Raw genomic sequence first — 21,953 nt, forward strand, 5'->3', positions numbered from 1 at the left:
CTCAGGAAAGACACGTTAGGGCATATAATGCTCCTGTGATGATCATTCCAATAATGAACGATTATCTTAAGAGAAGACACTTAAAACCACAGATTGAATCGAATTTCAAATTAAATTTGTGTTTACCTGCTGCCTGCAAACAGCCGCTGTACTTCCTGCTGCCACGCCTCCTCCATTAGCAACTGCAGCCGCTGCCATCATTTTGGCAGCAATGGAGCCTGCTGCTATTCCTCCTGCAGTGAAACCGATGAACAACAGGGATAGTCAAAGACACACCAGAGGAAACATTGTTGTTAATATTATTGTGCTAATTTGCCAGCGCCACTCTAAAATGGATCAAGCATGACTTAAGTTTAGAATATATATATATATATTTTTCCCATCTGGCCAAATCTGCTATCAATATTTTTTAATCAGACAAAAAGTAAAAGTAACAGCACTTTCAAAGAAATGTATCACTACTGTCAGAGATACAGTTATACTAACAAAGCCCTACAGTATCTCTCGCTTTATACTGATGAGCATGGAACTGGACAGATATTTATATACTGTATGAAGGTTAGGTATCCTTACATGATTCAAATCTGAACAAAAGAGGACGTCACAGAGTTCTTATCTGCATTTAACCCAAAATAATTCAAATATTACACATTTTTTTAGGGAGTGGGTTTTCACTATATTTAGAACATTAAGTAGAGGAACAAAAGACAGGAACACCAAAGAGCTGCTGAACTAGTTCTGACTGCTCCTTCAAACCTGCATTCAGGACAAACTTTTCCTTACGTAACTGGTGACATTTATGCTTTGTCACTGATGGTATAGCACCAATGCAACCATGCAAACTGTTTACCAGCATGTCCAACCCCCCAGTGTTGCAGACGTGTGAGTTCAAAACCTTGAAACTGATAAGTAATTTCAGGCACAGCATCTCACCAAAGGGTTGTCTGGGACCAGGCACGGCTGCAGGATTACTGGGGGCTTGGGTCGTGACTGGAAGTGGTACAGGTAGAAAGGTGGAGGGGATTGCCTGGGTAGATGCATGGGAGTCAGACAGCAGTGTAGTCTGAGTAGTAGCCTGCTAGGAGCTAAATATGGCAGTATTGGTGCTTTTGAAAGGATTTGGGAGGCCCTTGATAATGTTGTAGGAGAACTAAGATGAGGGTGGAGGTGTTGACAGCAATTTAGTGTGGGAGTCTGCATACCTTAAGATGGGTGGGGCAGGAGTGAATATCCATGGAGCAGTGGGTCCAGAGGCTCCACCAAGGTGATCATCTTCAGACGCATACGAATTAAAGCTGGAGTCTGCCCAACTTGTCTTCAGGTTTCTTAGACACAATCTCTCTGTTTGTGTCAATTCCCTGTTTGTGCTTCTTTTCTACTTTCTGCAGAAAAGAAGCACATGCTCCACTGTTTTCCCCACATTACACCGGCTACACAGGCCAGTTGAATGTTTCCCTATCACAAAGAGCGTACTGTTAAGGTTGCTGTGACCAATTCTCAGTCTACTGAAAATCACATGTTCCCATCTATTAATTCCTCTATTTCCATCCTCCCCCCACTTTGTTCTGTGTAGCATGTAAGTGTCGTCCTTTAGTCATATTTTCCCAGTACTGCTGCCACTGTCTGCTTATTCCCCTCCAAATGATGTTCTTCCCCTCTGAATTTGAAAGTTTGCTACTAGTGTCCACATGTCCTCTCTTCACTACCTCCTTGGTCAACTTATCCACGCTCCACGGTGTGTCGGTATCCACATAAACACTAAATCCCTCCCCTGACAGGTTAGCTTTGCGTTCATAACCAAAATTTCACAAACTAATACTTGATGATGTCTGGCCGCTCTTGTGTCAGTGCTTAATAATGATGAAACCGAGTCACTACAAATGAGAATTTTGTTTGTTTAACATCCTCTGCCCACTCTAGTGCCAACAGAACTGCAAACAACTCAGCAGCGTATACACTTAGGTGATCCGACAACCTCTTACTGCTGCTCCTGTTGCCCCCTGTCAGTGGATTCTTTGACAATCTGTAAAAAGCTGGACATAATGAGAGTGAGGCCTGTGCTCAGGCTGCTATTTTTAGAGTGGGTGGTGAAGTGGAAGGTAACCACCAGCCCAACTACCTGGGGTTTCCTTGTTGGAAAGGAAGGGGTATACCTGCCATTTAATAACACTTAGAGTATCTGATATTTACTGTACATTAGTATCAAAAGTAATTGTATGCATTTTTAGACTTACTAAGTTTGATTCTATGTAAAATACACCACCTTGGAAATGGAGCATATATTACACTTTAACAAAATTAAGTTTTCCTCCCTTCCCATTCCTTCATTTATCTGTCCATTCCCTCTTCTTTTCCTCCTTCCCTTCCTTAAATTGTATTAAAAAAATGCTTTGGGGAAGTGTATTGGAGTAAAAGTAAACATTTTATTTAGAAAATGTGAAAGTAAAAGTTGACCAAAATATTTTTTAAAAAAAAAGTAAATTACAGATACTCTAAAAACTACAATATTATTACCTTATTACCTTACATCATTAGTTACCACTTATTGCACAAAACATTCTGAAATAACCTAACTGATTTAATCTTCAATATTTCCTTGTTTGGGTAAATGTAAAATCATAGAGAATGTATCATGTTCCTTCATGAGTTTCAGATGAGCGCAGCCAGGCCCAATGCTGTCCCTCCAACACCTGCTCCAGCGGAGGCCACAACCACGTTGGCAGCAGTTGACAGACCAGCAGCGCCTACAGCAAAATTGCACAGGTTTTACACCAAAGCAGCAGCCACAGAGAGTCTTGTTCTCTGGCTAAAAGGCTAAAGTAAACAGTAGCATTATTACTCTCAGTAGTGTCATTATATTCAAGTTATACACTGTAAGCCCAAAGTTACAAACCTCTATTATGACAAATGTTAAATTACCATTAAGATTAAACAGTTAAAAAAAAACAAAAGATATTTTTTCAATAAAAGATGATCATTTTATCATTAAGATATAACACTTTAAACAAGATTAAACTTTAATTGAAAAATAAAGTATATGTTACCTGCTGCCTGCAAAACAGCCACCAGACTTCCTGCTGCCACTCCTCCTCCATTTGCCACAGCAGCCGCCGACATCATGCTGGCAGCATAAGAGCCTGCTGCTATTCCAGCTGAGGTGAAACCTATGGCTCCCAGAACAACAGGAGCCCCGACCACACCAACAACTGGAGCACAGCAGAGGAGACATTGTTATTCATAGTGATATATATATATATATATATATATATATATATATATATATATATATATATATATATATATATTGCCATTTTAAAATGGATCATGCATGATACGTTTAACATATAAATGACTGCAGTCTTACCTGCTCCTCCTCCTAAAGCCACAAATGTTACTGAAACACAAGATGAAAGCTGAAATCAGCATTTACAGTGCATTTGGCTGAGGTTACTACCATTTTTAGTTATTCACATCAGAAAGGCATGCAAGTAAAAGTATCAGCACTTGAAAAGATGTCAGAGGAACGGTGATACTCACAAAGCCCCATCTCGTGCTGTAGAGTGCAGGCTACTGATAAGTCTTGAACAGGGTTGAGAATTATATACTGTATGAGCGCAATTTCTTCAGAAATGAAACTGCTGAGTCATGAACCAAAGAGGGTGTCTGTGAGTTCGTTTCTTCCATCCAAATACCTGAGGTGGTATGTTGTCACTATTTGTCACTAAGACAAGAACACTAAGCTGCTAAACCAGTTTAGAACAAATAAATCCTTTCATTTACAGTAAACCATAAAAGACTTAAAACTCTGGGAAAATATCTTGATGCAATACTAAACTATTATCACCAGAGGGTGGTATTTCCTGCTATATAAAAGCTACCAGCAGTAGCAAAGCCCTCACTTCAAAGTCTCGTTTTGGTGAAAACGAAAGCTAATTTTCTGTTTACATTAAGTTCGAGACGCTCAATATCTGCAGTCCTGTCTGTTAAGGTTTTCATCACTGGATATGATCACCTGACAACATGAACAAAAAAACGATTCAGTGGGCTAGTATTAATACCTGCATTCATCTTAAATCAGAGAACAGTCTCTGCAAGGCTTTTTTTTCCTTTTTCTTTTTTATTTGTGTGCACACCATCCACAGATGACAGTGGACCTGTAGTTCTTTCGGGTTACGCAGATTTATTGCAAAAAGCATTTCCGTTTCCTGAGATGACAAGAGTGCTTTTTAGTAAATGAGCTGAAGTCATTTGCATTTGCTTCCTTGATTTGGCAAGTCAAATAAATGTTTTAAGTGTGTCTTGTTTCTTCATGATTTTCATACAATGAAGCTAGTCAGCCATCCCACAGCTGCTCCGGCTCCAGCCACAGCTGCAGTGGCAGCTCCTGACAGGCCAGCTGCACCTGCAAAAACATTACACAGAGAGTTAAAATCAAGGTGTGGAGATCCAGGAAAGCCGGAAAAGCGTTGTTCTCAAACTAAAATACCGAATGATATTATACACTGTAGTGACATTATATTCTACCTAAAACTGTATTGTAAGCACAAAGCTTAAATCTGTTACAACAATGGGAAATTATTGTTTCTGTCAGTTAGATTTTTGTGTTGTTTGCACATCATAAAGACATAATAGAGCACATGATGCTCCTGTCATTATCATTCCAACAATTATTATCTCACCATTAAAATGCAACATAATACCACAAGATTAAGGGAGTGTGCTTTATTTATCAGTTACAAATGTTTCTTTGCGCCTCCTTGACTGACTGGGGGATAATGCATGACTCCCCCTCCACTATTATAACCATGTTCCAACGTTTCTGGTTATTGTAGATGATGTAATTGTGGACAATTTTAAAGAAGTTGATTTAAAATAAGCTAAATTAAGTTGAATGTCCCTCCCCTAAGCAAAAACAAAAAACATAATGTAACCCCCCCCCTCCCACAACCATCATTGGGGGGGGGGCAAAGAGTCCCTAAAATTAAACTTCAAAAATTAACTTCATTAAAAATGAAGTTACGGTGTTTACCTGCTGTCTGCAGAACAGCCACAGCACTACCTGCTGCCACTCCTCCTCCATTAGCAATTGCAGCAGCCGACATCATTTTTGCAGCAATGGAGCCTGCTGCTATTCCTCCTGCAGTGAAACCTGCTATTCCCAAAGCGAAAGGAGCCCCAGCAACAGCAAGCGCTGCACATGCACAGTAACACAACACAGCAATGGAAATTTTACTGTTAATGACGGCGTGTTAATTTGCCAGACCACTCCACAATGGATCATGCATGATTAAGTTTAGCATTTCAATGTTTTTTTTCTACATTAAAGTGTGTTAAAATCAGTTGGAAAAAGTAAAAAAACAGAGGATCCAAAAAAAAAAAAAAGGCTGGACAAAGATTCACCTCCTCCAATTACCGCAGCCGTCCCTGAAACACAAGATGAAAAAGAGAAGTATGTATTAGAAAAAGTGTCGTCACATTAAAAGATGTATATCAGTGTTGTGAAAGACACAGTAAAACTCACCAGGATCCATGTCTTTTTGTTTTGATGAGAAATTCAAAAATGACGTGCAGATCTCTGTCTCTTTGCACTCGTTTTTGTTTTGATGAGTCATGAACTGGGTTGAGTTGTTTATACTGTGGGCAGGTATCGTTTCTTTACAAATGAAACTATTCAAATTTGAAGAGTAGAGGGCGTCACAGAGTCCCTCACACATCTGAAGTCAACACAAATAGATTCAAATATCGGACATGTCCGAGGTGTTAAGTCATCTCTATATTTGGAACAGAAGACGAGAAACAAACGACAGGAACACTAAAGAGCTGCTGAGCCACTTTAGCTCTGACTGCTCCTTCAAACCTGCACTCAGGACAAATTTTTATCTTTATAGCACTAACGATATTTATATATTTTTTGGCCCTGGAGGTCCCTGGCTCTAAGTGAGATGAAAAAAATTTAGTTAAGTACAATACTTGGTATTTATACTCAAGAACTTATGGTAGTGATAATCCAGCCTGTACTACTTGCAGTTACTAGTTAATATTCATATACACCAACAGTTTTTTGCAATAAGGTGGAAAATTTTCTGAAAGCTGCACTTTGAGTCAAGCCACATCTAATAGCTAAATTCATAGTTCTTCATGTCTCCATCTTCTCACTTAAAGTAAATGACTGATTTTAAACTCTGTGAAAACACCTTGATGCATTACTACACTCTGAACAGTGGAGGGCGGCATTTCCTGCCATATGAAAGATACCTGCAAAGATCCCTCAGTTCAAAGTCTCTTTTTGTTGTGTTTGGGTGAAAATAAAAGCTCATTTTCTGTTTACACAAATGTAGAGATGCTCAATATTTGAATCATTTTCTGTTTAATCAGTCAGGTTAAAACATCCAATGATGTTTACAGATGACACCCTGAATGAGAATCTTTCACAGGTTATACAGATTTCTTGCACTGTTTAGTAAAAACACTGATGTAATTTGCAATAACCTTAATTTGGCCAAAGTAGAAACACTGTAAATGCATTTTGTTTCTTTGTGATTAGCGACGGATGAAGCTAGTCAGCCATCCCGCTGCTGCTCCAGCGCCGGCCACGGCTACATTAGCAGCTCCAGACAGACCAGCTGCACCTACACAAAGATTTAGTGGATTTTATATCAAGGTATGGAGACACAGAGAAGCAGAAAATGTTGTTCTCAAGCTAAAAGAAAATAAAACAGCTGCATTGTTGTCATTACAGTGTATAAAGTATCACTGAATTGTATCTAAACCCTTTATTTGTTAACTAAAGCTCTATTTACACACACACACACACACACACACACACACACACGTATATATATATTAATCACTATTGTGACATGCACACTTAAAACAAGACAACATTTTTTTTAAAAATCAAGTAATAGTGATTACCTGCCGCCTGCAGAGTGGCCACCAGACCTCCTGCTGCCACTCCTCCTCCGTTAGCAACCGCAGCTGATGACATCATGCCGGCAGCATAAGAGCCTGCTGTGATTCCTCCTGAGGTGAAGCCTATGGCTCCCAGAACAACAGGAGCCCCGACCACACCAACAACTGGAACACAGCAGAGGAAAATTTGCTGTTAAAGGTAGAGAGTTAACTTTTCAGGCCACATTAAAATGGATCATGCATGATGTAAGTTTAGCACGAGTGCTTTAAAATCAGTTGAAAAAGTACTCATCCATAAAGGCTGCGTGGTACAAAGTCTCACCTGCACCTCCTACAATGGCGACAGTTGTCCCTGAAACACAGATATAAAAACTGAAATCAGCATTTACAGTCCATACACTTAATATAAACGCAGTTGCCTCGGTTACCTGTTTATAAAATAAAAAAGCACAAGTGCAAGTATCAGTATTTTGGAAGCAATGTGGAAGTAGTGTCAAGATACAGCAATACTTACCAACAGGACCCATTTCTTTACTTGTCTGATGAACTGTTCTGACCTTTGGAGTCTGTTGAGAAACAAAACTTTGATAGAGCGTAAACAGAAGAGGGTGCCAGACGTGTTATCAGTCATTCAGGATCCTATAGACCGATGTTTTTGTATCTGACTCAGTAATGTGAATGATAGCCGCAGCCACACATGGTAATACTGAATCAAATCACACTCTTCAAACTCATTTGACCCACACAGGTTAATTTCATTAACAGTCAACAACACCAAAACAATTAACATCACTCAATTGGAATAAGGTGACAGTAAACGTTGGCATTAAAAATATGATTTGTCACTGAAAACAAAACCTGAACTGAAAAAGGAAACTTTGGCATTGAAGCATTTGCATTTGAAATAAAGATCTGGCATTGAAGAAAGTTACATCACAGTCATTAAAAACAGCAACCTTTGCTGTTCCCATTACACACTTAGACACAAAACATGGATAAGATACAGAAGTTTCCCTTCAACATTTCTTTAAGGATAAGGTCTAACATCTCTCCAAACTGACATTTCACAAAAGCTTTATGGTAAATATTGTAGCTTCAAAAACGTGCCGTTAATACTCTATAATACAACACACTGTCAGCTAAGAAGAAAACAAGGAACTGCTCTAAAAGACAAGAGCACTAAAAGTTCGTGTATATCATAATAACTTTAGCTCCATACTGGTTGGTGTTTGTGTGCTAATTTTGGCGAGTTTTGAGCTCCCTGGGCCCCAAAAAAGGTTTACGAAGCAAGAAAAAGAAGTCTTTACAAAAACACCAGTGCCTTGTGCTTACAGTGTGCTCGGGCCCCGATTTCCATCTTTGTTTTAGCTAAATGACATCTTCTGACTGGGCGCTACAAGTAGCCTAATTAGCTTACCTGAAATGCTTAGTCACCTTTGCAACAGCACTGAGCCGCAGTCTGTATCTGCTGTCTAAAGACCTACAGATTTTATTTCCACTGCAGCGGAACTGCTAAACGGAACTAGCATTACTGCAAATGAAACATATACACATCTTTGTCATCGTGCACACCAGCTGACATTTTTAATGTCGCTCAATAACAATCACAACAGGAGACAAAACACTGACAAACATTGTGCCGTTATGCGCTACAAACATACAAAACGGCACAAACCTCAGCTTTTTCTCCGGGAAGATGCAGCTCCGTGTTAAATTAATCGTTTTTTTCCTTTACCCAGAGTGCACTACTTTTACCGGAAAAAATGACGCTTTCAAAACAAAAGCAGCAGCCTCTGTAATATAACTTCCTTATAATACATCCATGAATATAACGGGACAAATTTAACACAATCTGTGAAATGAACAAGCATAGTAAACGACAGGTTATGTAAGTATGATGGGCAACACCTAAGACCATTTACAGAGGGTATGAATATTATTTGCACGTTTCTATTTATTCTTTTTATTATTATCATTATAAGCAAAAACACCCTGCAGCTAGTTGGAGGGTAAAATATCTTCAACATTTATGCTGATGTCTACCAACAGTTGATTACAATTTAAGTGAAGATTTCGATGCAATCTGCAAATTGAGTCAAGCCACTTCATATGGCAGAATTCATAATTATTCACGTCTCCATCCTTTTATTTACAATAAAAGATGAACAATTAAAGCCAGAGTCAATCTGTGAAAACACCTCGATGTGATACTAAACTCTTATCAGTGAAGGGGGTATTTTCCTGCTATATGACAGATATGCGCAGCAGCAAAGCTCCCTCAGCCCAAAGTTCAGATGTTGTGTTTGTGTGAAAATCAAGGCTCATTTTCTGTGTACAGAAAGTTGGAGATGCGAGATATCTTAATTATTTTCTGTTCAGTTGTCAGGTGAAAACATCCAGTGCTGAGCGTCATGACAGACATGGCTGCATTTTAATTTTCAACTAATTTTTGTATCACAACAATGTGGTTTGTAAGTGTAAATGAACTGTGTTAAAATGGTAAAACTTCCCTCCATCTAACCTGACCTGTGCCCACATCTCCCTGCTAATCTCGCAGAGAACAGTTTCCTTGGTAAAAGAAAAAAAAACAGGAAGGGTGCATCGTGTTTCTTTTTATATAATAATGAAGGCTAAACAAACATCAAACTGTAAAAATAAGCAGTGCTGATCAAATATGAAGTAAGATTACATTACTGTGTTGGCTAATTCATGCCTCAAATATTTTCAGAAACATGTTTTAGCTTATCGTTTACCTGTAATTCAAAATTGTTTGTCACCAGTCGACTGCTATATAGTTTCTTTTAGAGACAAAAAATGCCTAAGGTGGCATTTATTGGTTTGGTGAGGTGCAGTGCATTCTGGTAGTTGTAGGGTTGTTTTTTTGTTTTGTTTTTTTTTTAAATACAAAATTAAATGCCACTGTCCTTTTTCTCTGTTTTCTCTGGTCGTGTAATTTCTAATGCATTTGCATCTTTCTACTGCACAGACAGACTAGTTTTATGAAAAGACCATCTTTCAAGTAGTGAAATTTATTTTTTAAAATCTGCATTCACAAAAAACAGAAACAGGCCACACTAAAATATCTCAACGACTACTGAAAAAAAAATTCATAAAATTTTGCATGAATATTTGGATGAAGCCCTCTGATCTTACTGATCTACTGACTCTTCTAGCATAAGGATGACATTTCGTCTCACTTTATTGGGCACGTGACAAGCGTCGGTTGAATTCATTTTTGGTACATCATAAATACATGCTCAGTATAGCGTCAGCAGCATAGCATATATGTAGACATAACAAACTACACAGTAACTACTGATAATATTGATCACAATAGTCCCAGACAATGAAGTCTTGAACATATCACAATGGAAGGATTAAAAATTAGAAAGCTGTGAAACTGTTTGTGTATAAGGGGAAGAGCCGGAGTGGTAAGAGACAACACACTGCTAAAGGTTAAAGGACCTCACTGTCTCTTTTCCCACAGGAAGCTCCAAATCCAGGTGCATATGCAGAACTGATGTTCATGTCTAGCGATGTATCGGAAGCTTAATATAAATAATGTTTTGGAGGCAGAAAACTACAACATTTCTGTTGTCTGAGATCACTTAAGTGCTGTTTAAACCATTTGAAACCTGATCATATTGGCTTAATTTCTTTCAAAAACATTGGAAGAAGGCAAATGACAACTTGAGAAGAAATTACCCCAAAATTAGCAAGGACTTGAGAAAAGAAGCAGAAAAAAGAAAAAGTACAGAAACAAGGAAAGTTTAAAAAAAAAAAAAAAAAGGGGAAACGGGAAAAGTCAAAAACAACAATCACTTCAACATCATTTAAGATAAAAAAGAATTTTGTAACATAAATTTAAATATATAATTATAATATTTACAATTATTTGTACATTTTCCCAAGGCTTACAAAAGATTCTTTATCTACAAATTTCTTGTGATGTGCCTTGGCATTTTTTGCAAAGTTGCTCACTGCCTTTTCCCCCATGCTTTTCAAAGAAATCAAACCAATTTGCTCAGAGTTCAAAGGTTTCAGTACTTGTGAAAGGCATCTTAGCGCAGCACGGAAAAGTGATGTCAACCCAGGTTCCAAAGGGTTTAGTGAGCTGATAAAATTGGAAAATGGCTACTTTGTCTGGAAAAAGGGAAAAGCATCACAGCTGAACCATATTCCTTTAAGATTTTTTGCGGATAAGGCTGACCAGCCATCCCACTGCTGCTCCAACAGTGGACGCAGCTGCAGTGGTAGCTCCTGACAGACCAGCTGCACCTGCAGAAAGATTACACAGGTTTTACACAGATGCTGAGTGTTGTTCTCGACGTAAAAGACAGAGTTAAACAGTGATGTTATTGGCATCAATGTATACAACAGTATCATTCAATTGTACCAAAACACTTTATAAAATTTTGTTGAAAACTGCACCAATTTTCCATGTAAGATTTCTTAATCTCTATTGTGACAATTTTACATAAACGTCAAACACTTCGGTAAACATTTGTTGTTTTTACATGTGCTCTAAATAAACATGACTTTATATGATTTTATGTTGCTGCACTTTGACAGACATAACAGGTTACACAACATGCGATTCCCCCTTTATTTTTTATTTATTTTTTTTAAGCAATGATCATCCCACCTTTAAAGGTCGGGTGTGTAAAATTTAGGAGGATTTGGTGGCATCTAGTTCTACGAATTATAAATTTTTAGGAGTCGAATTGTCTGCAGAGGACTCCTCCTCTCCAAAACAAACACACCAGGTTATTCAAAGCGGTGAAAATACTGAATTAAGCCATTTTATGTTTATAAATCAGTGTTTTTCCCGATATTGCTCATCGTGTTGACGGACACAGTATATATAAGGATTTATATCCTTATTTAGAGGCCTTATTCTAAGGTAACCAAAGCATGACAATTCTTACTTTCACGTGATTACACACTAAAAAAAACATACTTATTTAATTACATTTCTGACAAACAGTTAAAACTACAAGATTGAAATTTCTCTTAAGAAAATCAAGTAACGGTGTTTTACCTATTGACTGCAGAATAGCCACCAGACTTCCTGCTGCCACTCCTCCTCCATTAGCAATTGCAGCTGTTGACATCATCCCAGCAGCATATGAACCTGCTGCTATTCCAGCTGAGGTGAAACCTATGACTCCCAGAACAACAGGGACCCCGACGGCAGCAAGCACTGCAGATGCACAACAGAGGAATCTTTGTTTATGATGGTGTGCTAATGTGTCAGGCCAAATAAAAATGGATCCTGCACAATGTAAGCAGACAGTTCAAAAACATCATGCACATCTTTGATTAACAGATTTTCTATATTAAAGATTTGAAAAAGTAAACAAATAATAATAATAATAATAATAATAATAATAATAATAATAATAATAATACATTAAATGTATTTAAAATGTAATTACTTTTTAATTACTTTTTTAGTATTTTGCTATTTGTATTTTCTCATGCCAGTATTTTGTGGGCCTATTTTATTTCGAGACTTTTAAGCAAGTATTTGTAATTTGTAACAAGAAGTATATTGATGCATTTTGCCCATCTCTGAACACAGGTGATTCCAAAGTCTTACGCGCTCCTGCTCCTGCTCCTACTCCAACAGCGATAGCTGACTCTGAAACACGAAATAAAGACCAAAATCAACATTTAGAGTTCATCTGGTTTAAACAAAAAACATCTGCTTTACTTACCACTATTTAAAACCAATATTAAAACAGTGACTCACTCGAGTCCATGTATTCTCCTGGTCCGATGAGCTTGAGGCTGTGCTGAGTTTTAATCCTCCTCTGGGCTTCTTGGGGGCGTTTGCCTTTTCAAGGGCTCTGGTTACATTTTCTGAGAAATGAAACTATTTCTAAATCTGAATACAAGATGGCGCCAGCAAGTCATTTCTGTGATCTGAATGTGTCGTCAAATAACAAGGCAAAAATACAATAGAATAAAATAAAATTTTAACGTTACATAGTTTCCTTGTTAAGTAACAGGAAGTGAAACTCATCCTTATCCAAAAAGTAGCGCACATAATAACGGTTTTCATTTTAGTTTATTATTGTTGTTGCTATGATGATGATTGTGATTATTTATTATTATTATTGTTATTATTATTATTATTATTATTATTATTATTATTATTATTATTATTATTATTATTATTATTATTATTAGTAGTAGTAGTAGTGGTGGTGGTGGCAGTATTGTTACTGTCACTGCATTTTATATGTATTATATATATATATTATGAGAATATTATATTATATATACTGTTTTTCTACAATTAAATCAATCAATTACAGCATTTTCTAGATTCTTAATAAGAACCGATTTTGTCTAAATTGTACATCAGCACATATGAGATAAATAAAGATACAGCTTCATCATGTCATTTCAACACCATGTTTGCATGGGATAAGACGGTTCATTTGATTATTTATTTTATTTTGCCATTGCTGGTAAAATAAAGGTTTAACAATGCGGGCCTCCGTTGTTGCTCCGCGGATCTGATCATGTGGTAGGATTTGCGCATGCGCGCGGTGTTGGGAGCTTATGGAGAAGATGCACACTGCCATCATCCCCGTGTAGCGCAGGAGAGCTACAGACCGGTCCCGTTTACCGCAGACACCACAGACTCTGTTGTCTCTCAGCACAGCTGCATGTTGTAGTCTGACACAAGAAGCCCGATGTCTGTGGCAAATGCGAAACACACTGTCTTGAATCCGGTAAGAGGCTTTTCATTCTTATTATTATTATTATGATGATTGTTATTACACACATCAGCCCTCTGATGCCATCATGCAATTATCAATAGACCCTCATGTAGCTCATAATACAGCTATGTGCAGCAGCAGCAGCTCTCTACAAACGGCCTGCACTCTGGACCTAAACGTATCCGAGATATCAGACTGTCAATGTATAATCTTGCACATGAATGAAACACAGGGGCGTTTCATTTCAGCTCCCTTGTTGCAGGCAGCATGTGTTCAGTTGCTGTCAGTGCAGGTATCAGTGCTTTAACCTCAACTCTCCACCTCAGGTGATCCCATACACAGGGCCCATACCTGGAGGCCTGCACCCTGGGGAGATCATCATCATCCAGGGCACTGTGCCCCCAGATGCTGACAGGTAAGAGGTGATTAAGTGCAGAAGAAGTGCCACCTTTATTGACAAAGATTTGATTTGTAAACCCAAATAATGTGATACTAAAATCTGGAAATAAAAAAACATATATGTGAAATTAAGTGGTCCCCAAATTTTTTTTAAACCATGGCACCAAAGCAAATACAAGTGTTGTAGCATCAGTATTAACTTAAATTATAGGTATATTCTAAATCAAGCAAAAAAAAAGTAAACTAACTAGTTTATGTTTGTGTGTAGTTTTGCAGTTAATTTAAATAGTACCTACAGTTGGTTAAGTGTATTTCTTTTCATTTCATTTTAATGTTATCTTGTTTTTCAGGCAGCAATACAAAAAATGTTCAATAAAAAGTCATAATGAAAAAATCTGAACAGACAGTGGTGCAGCATTGGCTTTGTCCAAAATATTTCCCCTTAAAAGATTTGGCTTTTAAAGGAATTTACAATGACATCAATGAAAGATCATTCTGATTTAATTTTAGCTCAGTTTTAACTTTAACTATTGCTCCTCCACCTGAAGGTCAGAGGTCAGGTTTGGCTATGGAACAGTATGTTGCTCAAATAAACTTACGCATTATAAATGCTTGTGTCCTCTTGCTAAAAGTTGTCTTACAGGGCTAGTTTGAATATTTTGCCATGGGGTTTTATGAAGTACTTATCCTTTGTCAGTGTGATGCAAACAGTAGTTGTGAATCAGCACGCCCCCAGTTTGGAGAAGCATGCTGGAGTACGACATGGAAACTAAGCAAAGTGCTGCTGTGGAGGAAGGCAGAAGCAAAATGTGTAGCCATTTAAAAAAAGTTCTACCTAAAAAAAATGATATAAAGTTGAAGTGTACGCTATATTGAGAGTATAAAGAGTGATTTACCATTGCTGAACACAGGACCTGCTGGTCTATGGCTGCCTCGATTGGTTATTGTGTTTGTGTTGTTCAACTCTGGACATCACAGCACGACACATCACAACTGATGTCTGTGGTTCGTATACATGCTGTTTTGTCAGGGTGCCCTGTGGCTCACCTGGTGGAGTGGGCGCACCAAGTGCGGGGGCTGTGACCTTGCTGCAGCAGCCGCGGGTGTGGCTCCATCCCACGACCCTTTGTTGCATATCGTTTCCTCTCTCCCCTCTGTCATGCTATACATTTCCTATAAAATAAAGGCCAAAAAATAAAAAAAAAACAAACAAAAACAAAAGCAAAAAACCCAGTCATCTGCTGTAGAGTGATTAAAAACAACCCCATTTATGCACCATGTCAGCATAAACTGAAATGATATATTTGAAATTAAAAGTTAATTTTCCCTTTTGTAACAGTAGTTGTAGCTGATATGTAGAAATTTTGATAAAACTAAACAAACTAGACTAAGACTTTGACACAGGGCCTCTATACAAGGACCTGCCTTTGCTGATATGATATTTAATAGGTGCAAACAGCCCAACCATGTGACTTAAATAGAATTTTGAAGCCCTTGCACTCTTGCCCTCTTTGCCCGGTTAATAAACCAACTTCGGTGTGCACCCTCTCTGCAGGTTTCAGATCGACCTGTCGAGTGGCTGCAGCACCAAGCCCCGCTCTGATGTCGCCCTCCACTTCAGCCCTCGCTTCAAAGGCTCGCCCTGTGTGGTGTGTAACACACTGCAGCAGGAGAGCTGGGGCAAAGAGGAAACGCTCCATCAGCTGCCCTACAAACGCGGAGCTCCCTTTGAGACCATCATCCTGGTGCATGAAGATGTCTTCAAGGTCAGTGAACCCATGCTGTTCAGGAGGAAGGTGTGGATAACCCTGTGTAATACAGAAAAAAACAGAAAAAGTTATTGGACTAATAAAAAAATAAGTGATTTAAATGCTTGTTTCACTCATAGGTGGCAGTAAATGGCACTCACCTGCTGGAATACAAGCACAAAATCCCACTAAACAGGGTCGACACTTTTTCTATTTCCGGGAAAGTCAGGGTGCACGCTATCGGCTACATCCCAAACTCAGTAAGTCCTTTCCCATTACTTGTTTGCTTTATTTTGTCCTCACAAGCTGCTCAGATGTGTTTTTCTTTCATAAACATATCTGATCAATTGTTTCTAAATCTAGCTTTTTTCTCTTTTAGGCAATATATTCAGAATCAGGTGACTTGGTGAGTTTTTTCATTTGCGTCATCTACATTAAACCTTTGAGCCTAAATGTGCCCAGGATCTTGTGATGCCATTAAAACTGGATCACATTTCTTAAACGAATCCTTTGTATGTGCACTGTAGATCGTAGCCCTCAGACATTTAAAGGAAATTCTGGTTTATTAAAGTCATTTTTGAGATTTGGGAACAATGTTGCAACAACAAAGTCCTCAGGCAGTCAGACAGGCTGAAAACACTTAAGATCAGGGGTCTTCAACATTTCTCCATCATTATTGAACCACAGTGGTGTAATTGGGCTCTAAACATTTTGCGAAGCTAACCTTGTGTTTCTGTTGTGAAGTTAGAAGAAGCTTTGCTAAACAGCATATTCCCTGTTAACAGAGTGCCCCAGCAATGATGTTTTTCTGTAGGCCAACCAGGTTCCCACTTCAAAAAGTGAGGGAAAAGTTTCAGTGGTTCCCTAATCAAAAAGCCTTTGGGATTTTTCCATTGGATTTTAGATCGTTGCAGAAAATAATCCCTATGGTAAACAAATGTTTGTGATATTTCCGTTTTGTTCAGAAAGATAACATTTACAAATTATCATCAGGATTTTTGAAGCCTAAATGCAGTCGCCAGAAGTAATAAGCTAATGCTTGGTTAAAACAAACTACACCACAGTTGCAGGCTGTAAAATAGTGTTTGGAGCAACTTGATGTAATGACATTCTGTAGTCTCATTTAGCCACTATTTAGCAACTGTCTAAACACAGAACTAAACACCGTTCGGCTACACTAACTGCGATGACACACGGCTGGGTGAATGTCTGCAAAGTTTCCCTATACTTTAATTTCTGTCTGTCCTAAATGCCAGTCTATGTGGTGGTTCACTTGTACACTGTGATCTGTACATTAGGCTTTAGCTTCTAACTTTGTCTTTTTAACCTGTTTTTGGAGATGATTTAGGTTGACATCCTGTACCCAATCAAACTTTTGTGGCAGTGTATTTTAAGAGGGCTCAGAGTTTAGGCTGCAAAGATTAGTTGATTAATTGTTTATTTCGCTTATTAATTTATTTGATTTTTTTTTGTTGTAATTTTTTAAAGAGAAAATGACAAATAATTACTGATGCAGGGTTCTCAAATATCAGGATTTAATGCTTTATATACTGCTGATATATGATAATTTCTTTGGGTTTGGACTGTTGGTTGAAGCATTAAGGCATATGAAGACATCACATTGGAAATAAATTGGGTATTTTTTATACATTTTTTTGCGCAAATGCTTAAGCAAGAAAATAATCTGCAGATAAATGGATAATAAAATATCCTAAAAAGTATCAACAGTGATATTCTCATTCCAGAGCCTCCCTTACAAAGGCAGTATACTGAAAGGACTGAGCCCTGGACAGCACATCACAATCAAAGGACAGGTCAGCATGTATCCTCACAGGTAAAGTGATAACTGATTAAATTTATCTTGACATAAATAAAGCAATGTGATGTCTCAATCATATGTTTGAACTATTAATGTACATTTCTCTCTGGTAACTGTAACATCACTTGAAAAAAAAGAAGAAGAGAGATTTACCTTAATTCCATGTTTCTTCCAGTTTTACAGTGAACCTCCGGAACAGCAGGACGGAGAACATCGCCCTCCATCTGAACCCTCGAATGAAGTCAGGAATGTTCATCAGGAACTCGTACCTGAGTGAATCCTGGGGTCAGGAGGAGCGGGAGCTGCCCTTCTTTCCCTTCTCGTCAGGGGAATACTTTGAGGTAGGAACCACCGTCAGCCTACAAGGTTTACTTTCCTCTGCTCTCTGCCACAAATAGGTTAATCAACAATTTTGCTGGTCCGGTCCAGTGTACGAGCCGGTTTGATATAATGCAAAGCCACTGAACCAACATTTGTCTTTATTTCACTTTCTTGCCAATTAAAAGGTTGCCTACATCAGCAATCTCTGCTGACAGCATTTGATGCTAAATCCAACTTGTATTGCATGTTGAACAGAATATTATGTTTATAAACGAACTACCGAAGACAGTAGTGTCTGACAGGCCGTGAGCTGAACATGGGAACATGAAGGAGATCAAATTTTAGCAGAGGTGAGAGGGGCAGAGCTGCACAAGCCATGTTTGTTTACTAGTGCATTCATGTGTTTTGGGGGGTGACGAAAGGAGACATGGCAATGTGAGTCTCTTAAGATAATGAAAAGTGTATAAGTATATAGGTAATATGGCAACATTTTGGATTTGGAGCTGACAAAAGAGGTGTCCTAACTGGCCGCGGCGCGCAATCTGTCGCTTGCTTTGGAAAGCGCCATAATGGACGAAAAACAGATAATTCACATAGTTAAAATAAGTAATTATCTACATAAGGCCTCCTTATTTCAAAAAACAACATAGGTGGGAGATTAGAAGAGAGATTGCGCCAGGGAGCCGAATATTTTTGCTAAATGGCCATTGCTAATAATAACCTAGGCTACTTGCTCTTGTCTATACTGTATGCAATTTCAAGTACATTTCATAATATAAAATGTGTGTTGTCTGTTTTAAAAACTAACGTTACAAACGTAGGAAGATAGCAAGTCGGCTTTTTACCTATCTTTTAAGGGCTTCCACATAAGGTCCTATCTTGAATGTGCAGCTGATAGCTACATGGTTTGTTTACATGATGTGACAGAAGTCCATATTTAATAGATTCAGTGTGGACAGGAGGCTCCAATGTTACATGATAAAATGTGATAATAGTTGGGCGCAAGTTTGCTGTTAGGACAGGGCGTCATCATGTTGAACTCCGGACCGACTGCTGAGTGAAGTGCATCAAATTGGTATAACGGACCGTCATCGCTCCATCCATCCATCCATCTTCATCCACTTAGCCGGGGACAAGTCGTGGGGGCAGCAGGCTAAACAAAGTACTCCAGAAGTTCCTCTCGCCAGCAACGCTTCCTAGCTCCTCTCGCGGGCCCCCAAGGTGTTCCCAAGTCAGATGAGATATATAATCCCTCCAGCATGTTCTGGGTCTGCCCCGGGACCTCCTGCCAGTGGGATGTGCCTGGAAGAGCTCTAACGGGAGACGCCATGTAGGCATCCTGATCAGATGCCCAAACCACCTCAACTGGCTCTTCTGTCACGAAGGAGCAGCGGCTCTACTCCAAGATCCCTGCAGATGTCTGAGCTGCTTACCCTATCTCTAAGGCTGAGCCCAGCCACCATCTGGAGGAAACTTATTTTGGCCGCTTATATCTTCGATCTCATTCTTTCTGTCACCATCCAAAGCTCACGACCATAGGTGAGAGTTGGCTGTAGATGAAAAGTTTCGCCTTCCGGCTCAGCTTTGTCTTCACCATGCAGTCACACTCCATTTTACCCCAAGTCATGAACAAAACCCTGAGATACTTATAAAAAATTAACACTGACCCAACCCTACTGTCTGCTGCCACTGTGTTGGATGATCATCAAATCACGATTTGCTCGTTATTTCTCAATATGTTTGTAATGACTGACTATTCCTAGTGTTTTGTTTCATCAGATTCTCATCCTGTGTCAGCCCCATCAGTTCAAGCTGGCAGTGAACGGCTCACACTTGTTTGAGTTCAGACATCGGGTGCAGGACCTGAGGAGCATTGACCAGTTGGAGATCATGGGGGATCTGGAGCTTAATGATGTGAAACTGTGGTGACTTGGGACTGTAGAATTACACGGAAGCCAGCGTTACAGACACTCTTGGGTTCTGGTTATTAATGCTAAATTAGCTTAGCTGCAATGACCCAGACTATGGATGCTGAAGACGGCAAACCCTGTTCTGACTTCAGGTCTTGGTTAGTCTTGCAGCAACCACTGATTTTAAGCTAGTCTAGCATTTTTGGTGACCAAGGACCATGGACAGGCTGAACCATGGAGTAGTAATGGTCCATGTGAGATGAGTGATGCATGAGAGTTAGCTGATCTGGAGTGTAAGGCTGTGAGCCACCATGACTGTTTACAGCTACAAGTTAGGTTTGCCTTGGTTCATTTCTTCTTCTGTCTCTAGTGCATCTCTGCTGTGATACGCCCTTAGTGCACTGTTTAATTAAAACAGGAAATATGTGTAAATGTCAATAAGCACTTGGCTTTGTTTAAATGCCAAGACAGTCCGCAAACACAAACAATTAATCAAATTGAATGGCTCCATTATTCTGGAGCATAGCCCAATAAAGAATAATTTATTGTACAGCTAATTTCAAAAGCTTTTAAACATTTTTCATTTTTTAATCAAAACATTTTAAATGTGGGTTCAAAATCATTTTCATCTGCAATTTTTTATTTTTAAATTGAATAGGGCGTGCCTATTTAGGGTATACCCACTTTTCTTTTTTTCGCTCTTATTTTTTAATTCAGTTTGCTTTAGAAATCATTAATCCTCAGGATTCTTTAACACATGATAGCATCCCATGCAGTCGACATTTAAATCATTTTAACATGCAATGGTGCAGCAGAACTCAAACACAGTGCAGTACAGGGTCTGTTTAAAAATATACCTATTTCAATAAAGTAATGATGACATTTTGCAATCTTTATGCAAGCTGTAGAATATTGTAGAATTCTGCATTTGTGATCATCTCTTGTCTCACTGCTCTCTCACTCAGTGCTGCAATGAGCAATGCTCCAACATGAAAAAAAAATCTGGGATATTTCTTTTCCAATGTCAATGTTTTCTTTTCTTTTTGCATTGTCTGTTGTATTTGTTGTAAAATATGTATGAAAAATCTTCCCTATGTATCATAAATGATTTAATAACAAATAAATGTGTTACTATTATAATTTTGTATCAACTGATTAATGTCAGTATGGTTTTGTCTGCATTTATTGATATTATTGGCCACAAGGGGGCAGCACAACAGGCTGTAAACACAACACTAAGATATTTTCACTTTGATGTTTATAGGCTGAATGTGTTAGCAAAAAGTGGCTTGTTCACATACCCAGCAGACCTAAAGCAACACTGGCATTCATTAGGAGTTATGTCAGTGTGTACTGGATGCTACAAATTTTAAAATGTGGATGCACTGCACACATCTGCAACCCAGCAGCACAGAAGAGCTATACAATAAGCAGTTTCAAGAGTCACCAATTTAGTATCTGAATTGTACTTTTTGAATATTGTCCAGTAAATTGTTTGCAGAATATTACAATGTCTTGTTGAAGTTGACCTTTGGGTTTTTGGATATAAAATGTCATGTTTTGTGGGGTCACAGTGACCTTTGACCACCAAATTCTGATTTGTTTATCAGTGAGTCCAAGTGGAGATTTGTGCTTGAAAAAATTCCCTCATGTCCTGCTTGAGATATCGAGCTCACAAGAATGGGAGGGACAACCCAGAGTCACGATGGCTCCGGCCGCGACCGTTGCTGACATTAAAATGCTGTGTAGCATTGAAGGGAACTGTACAGTGTTGTTCAATCTCTGTAAGTCCTTGCAATGTCATGTTGATTGATACGCAAAATCAGAATATCGGTTAAGGCATCTTAAAGTTGTATTAGAATGTAGGTGCAATTAACTGCTTTATGTCTGATAGTATTTAATTGGCTAAAATGTAATTTAATAAGAAAAAAACTTCAGTTTTGACTGCAGTACTATCTGTCAACCACAAGGTGGCAGAAGACTATTGAAAGCTGATTATAAGTTACTACCTAGAAATCTTTACCATTCCCTGCCAATAAACTTAAAATGACTTAGTAACATACGCGGTTCTAGTTTTAGTCTGTATCTCTTTGAAGATTGGTGCTTGAGG

The 21,953-nt window shown here is 38.5% G+C and overlaps 3 protein-coding genes across 5 annotated transcripts; 1 reads left to right on the forward strand and 2 right to left on the reverse strand.

Moving 5' to 3' along the window:
* Positions 1-2,403: 2,403 nt before the first annotated feature.
* LOC121953268 (interferon alpha-inducible protein 27-like protein 2A) lies at positions 2,404-6,210 on the reverse strand. Of its 2 annotated transcripts, XR_015778715.1 has the most exons (7): positions 5,522-6,210; positions 5,401-5,424; positions 5,030-5,191; positions 3,538-4,402; positions 3,365-3,394; positions 3,045-3,206; positions 2,404-2,744 (listed from the first exon to the last, which is right to left on the reverse strand). XR_015778715.1 is itself a non-coding variant. In XM_042500259.2 (4 exons), exons 1-4 carry the CDS (start codon positions 3,545-3,547, stop codon positions 2,650-2,652), a joined length of 297 nt encoding a protein of 98 aa, XP_042356193.2. In that variant the 5' UTR covers positions 3,548-3,687; the 3' UTR covers positions 2,404-2,649. The 2 variants fall into 2 exon arrangements, 1 of the variants encoding a protein (XP_042356193.2); XM_042500259.2 differs by lacking the exons at positions 5,030-5,191; positions 5,401-5,424; positions 5,522-6,210 and having other exon boundaries at positions 3,538-3,687.
* A 140-nt stretch (positions 6,211-6,350) lies between these two features.
* On the reverse strand, positions 6,351-8,702 carry LOC121953269 (interferon alpha-inducible protein 27-like protein 2B). Of its 2 annotated transcripts, none has more exons than XM_042500260.2 (5): positions 8,588-8,702; positions 7,427-7,478; positions 7,235-7,264; positions 6,916-7,077; positions 6,351-6,629 (listed from the first exon to the last, which is right to left on the reverse strand). In XM_042500260.2, the coding sequence occupies exons 2-5, from the start codon at positions 7,437-7,439 to the stop codon at positions 6,541-6,543; spliced, it is 294 nt and encodes a 97-aa protein (XP_042356194.1). In that variant the 5' UTR covers positions 7,440-7,478; positions 8,588-8,702; the 3' UTR covers positions 6,351-6,540. The 2 variants fall into 2 exon arrangements, with proteins under 2 accessions (XP_042356194.1, XP_042356195.1); XM_042500261.2 differs by lacking the exon at positions 8,588-8,702 and adding an exon at positions 8,330-8,404.
* Positions 8,703-13,110: 4,408 nt separating this feature from the next.
* Positions 13,111-20,960, forward strand: LOC121953393 (galectin-8-like). Its single transcript, XM_042500458.2, has 8 exons — positions 13,111-13,658; positions 13,973-14,061; positions 15,601-15,811; positions 15,934-16,053; positions 16,173-16,199; positions 17,539-17,627; positions 17,788-17,953; positions 19,713-20,960. The coding sequence occupies exons 1-8, from the start codon at positions 13,620-13,622 to the stop codon at positions 19,860-19,862; spliced, it is 891 nt and encodes a 296-aa protein (XP_042356392.1). The 5' UTR covers positions 13,111-13,619; the 3' UTR covers positions 19,863-20,960.
* Positions 20,961-21,953: the final 993 nt, after the last annotated feature.

Source organism: Plectropomus leopardus, chromosome 14 (genome assembly GCF_026936395.1).
Source record: "Plectropomus leopardus strain MGB_pleo_1.0 chromosome 14, ASM2693639v1, whole genome shotgun sequence".
Taxonomy (NCBI): domain Eukaryota; kingdom Metazoa; phylum Chordata; class Actinopteri; order Perciformes; family Serranidae; genus Plectropomus; species Plectropomus leopardus.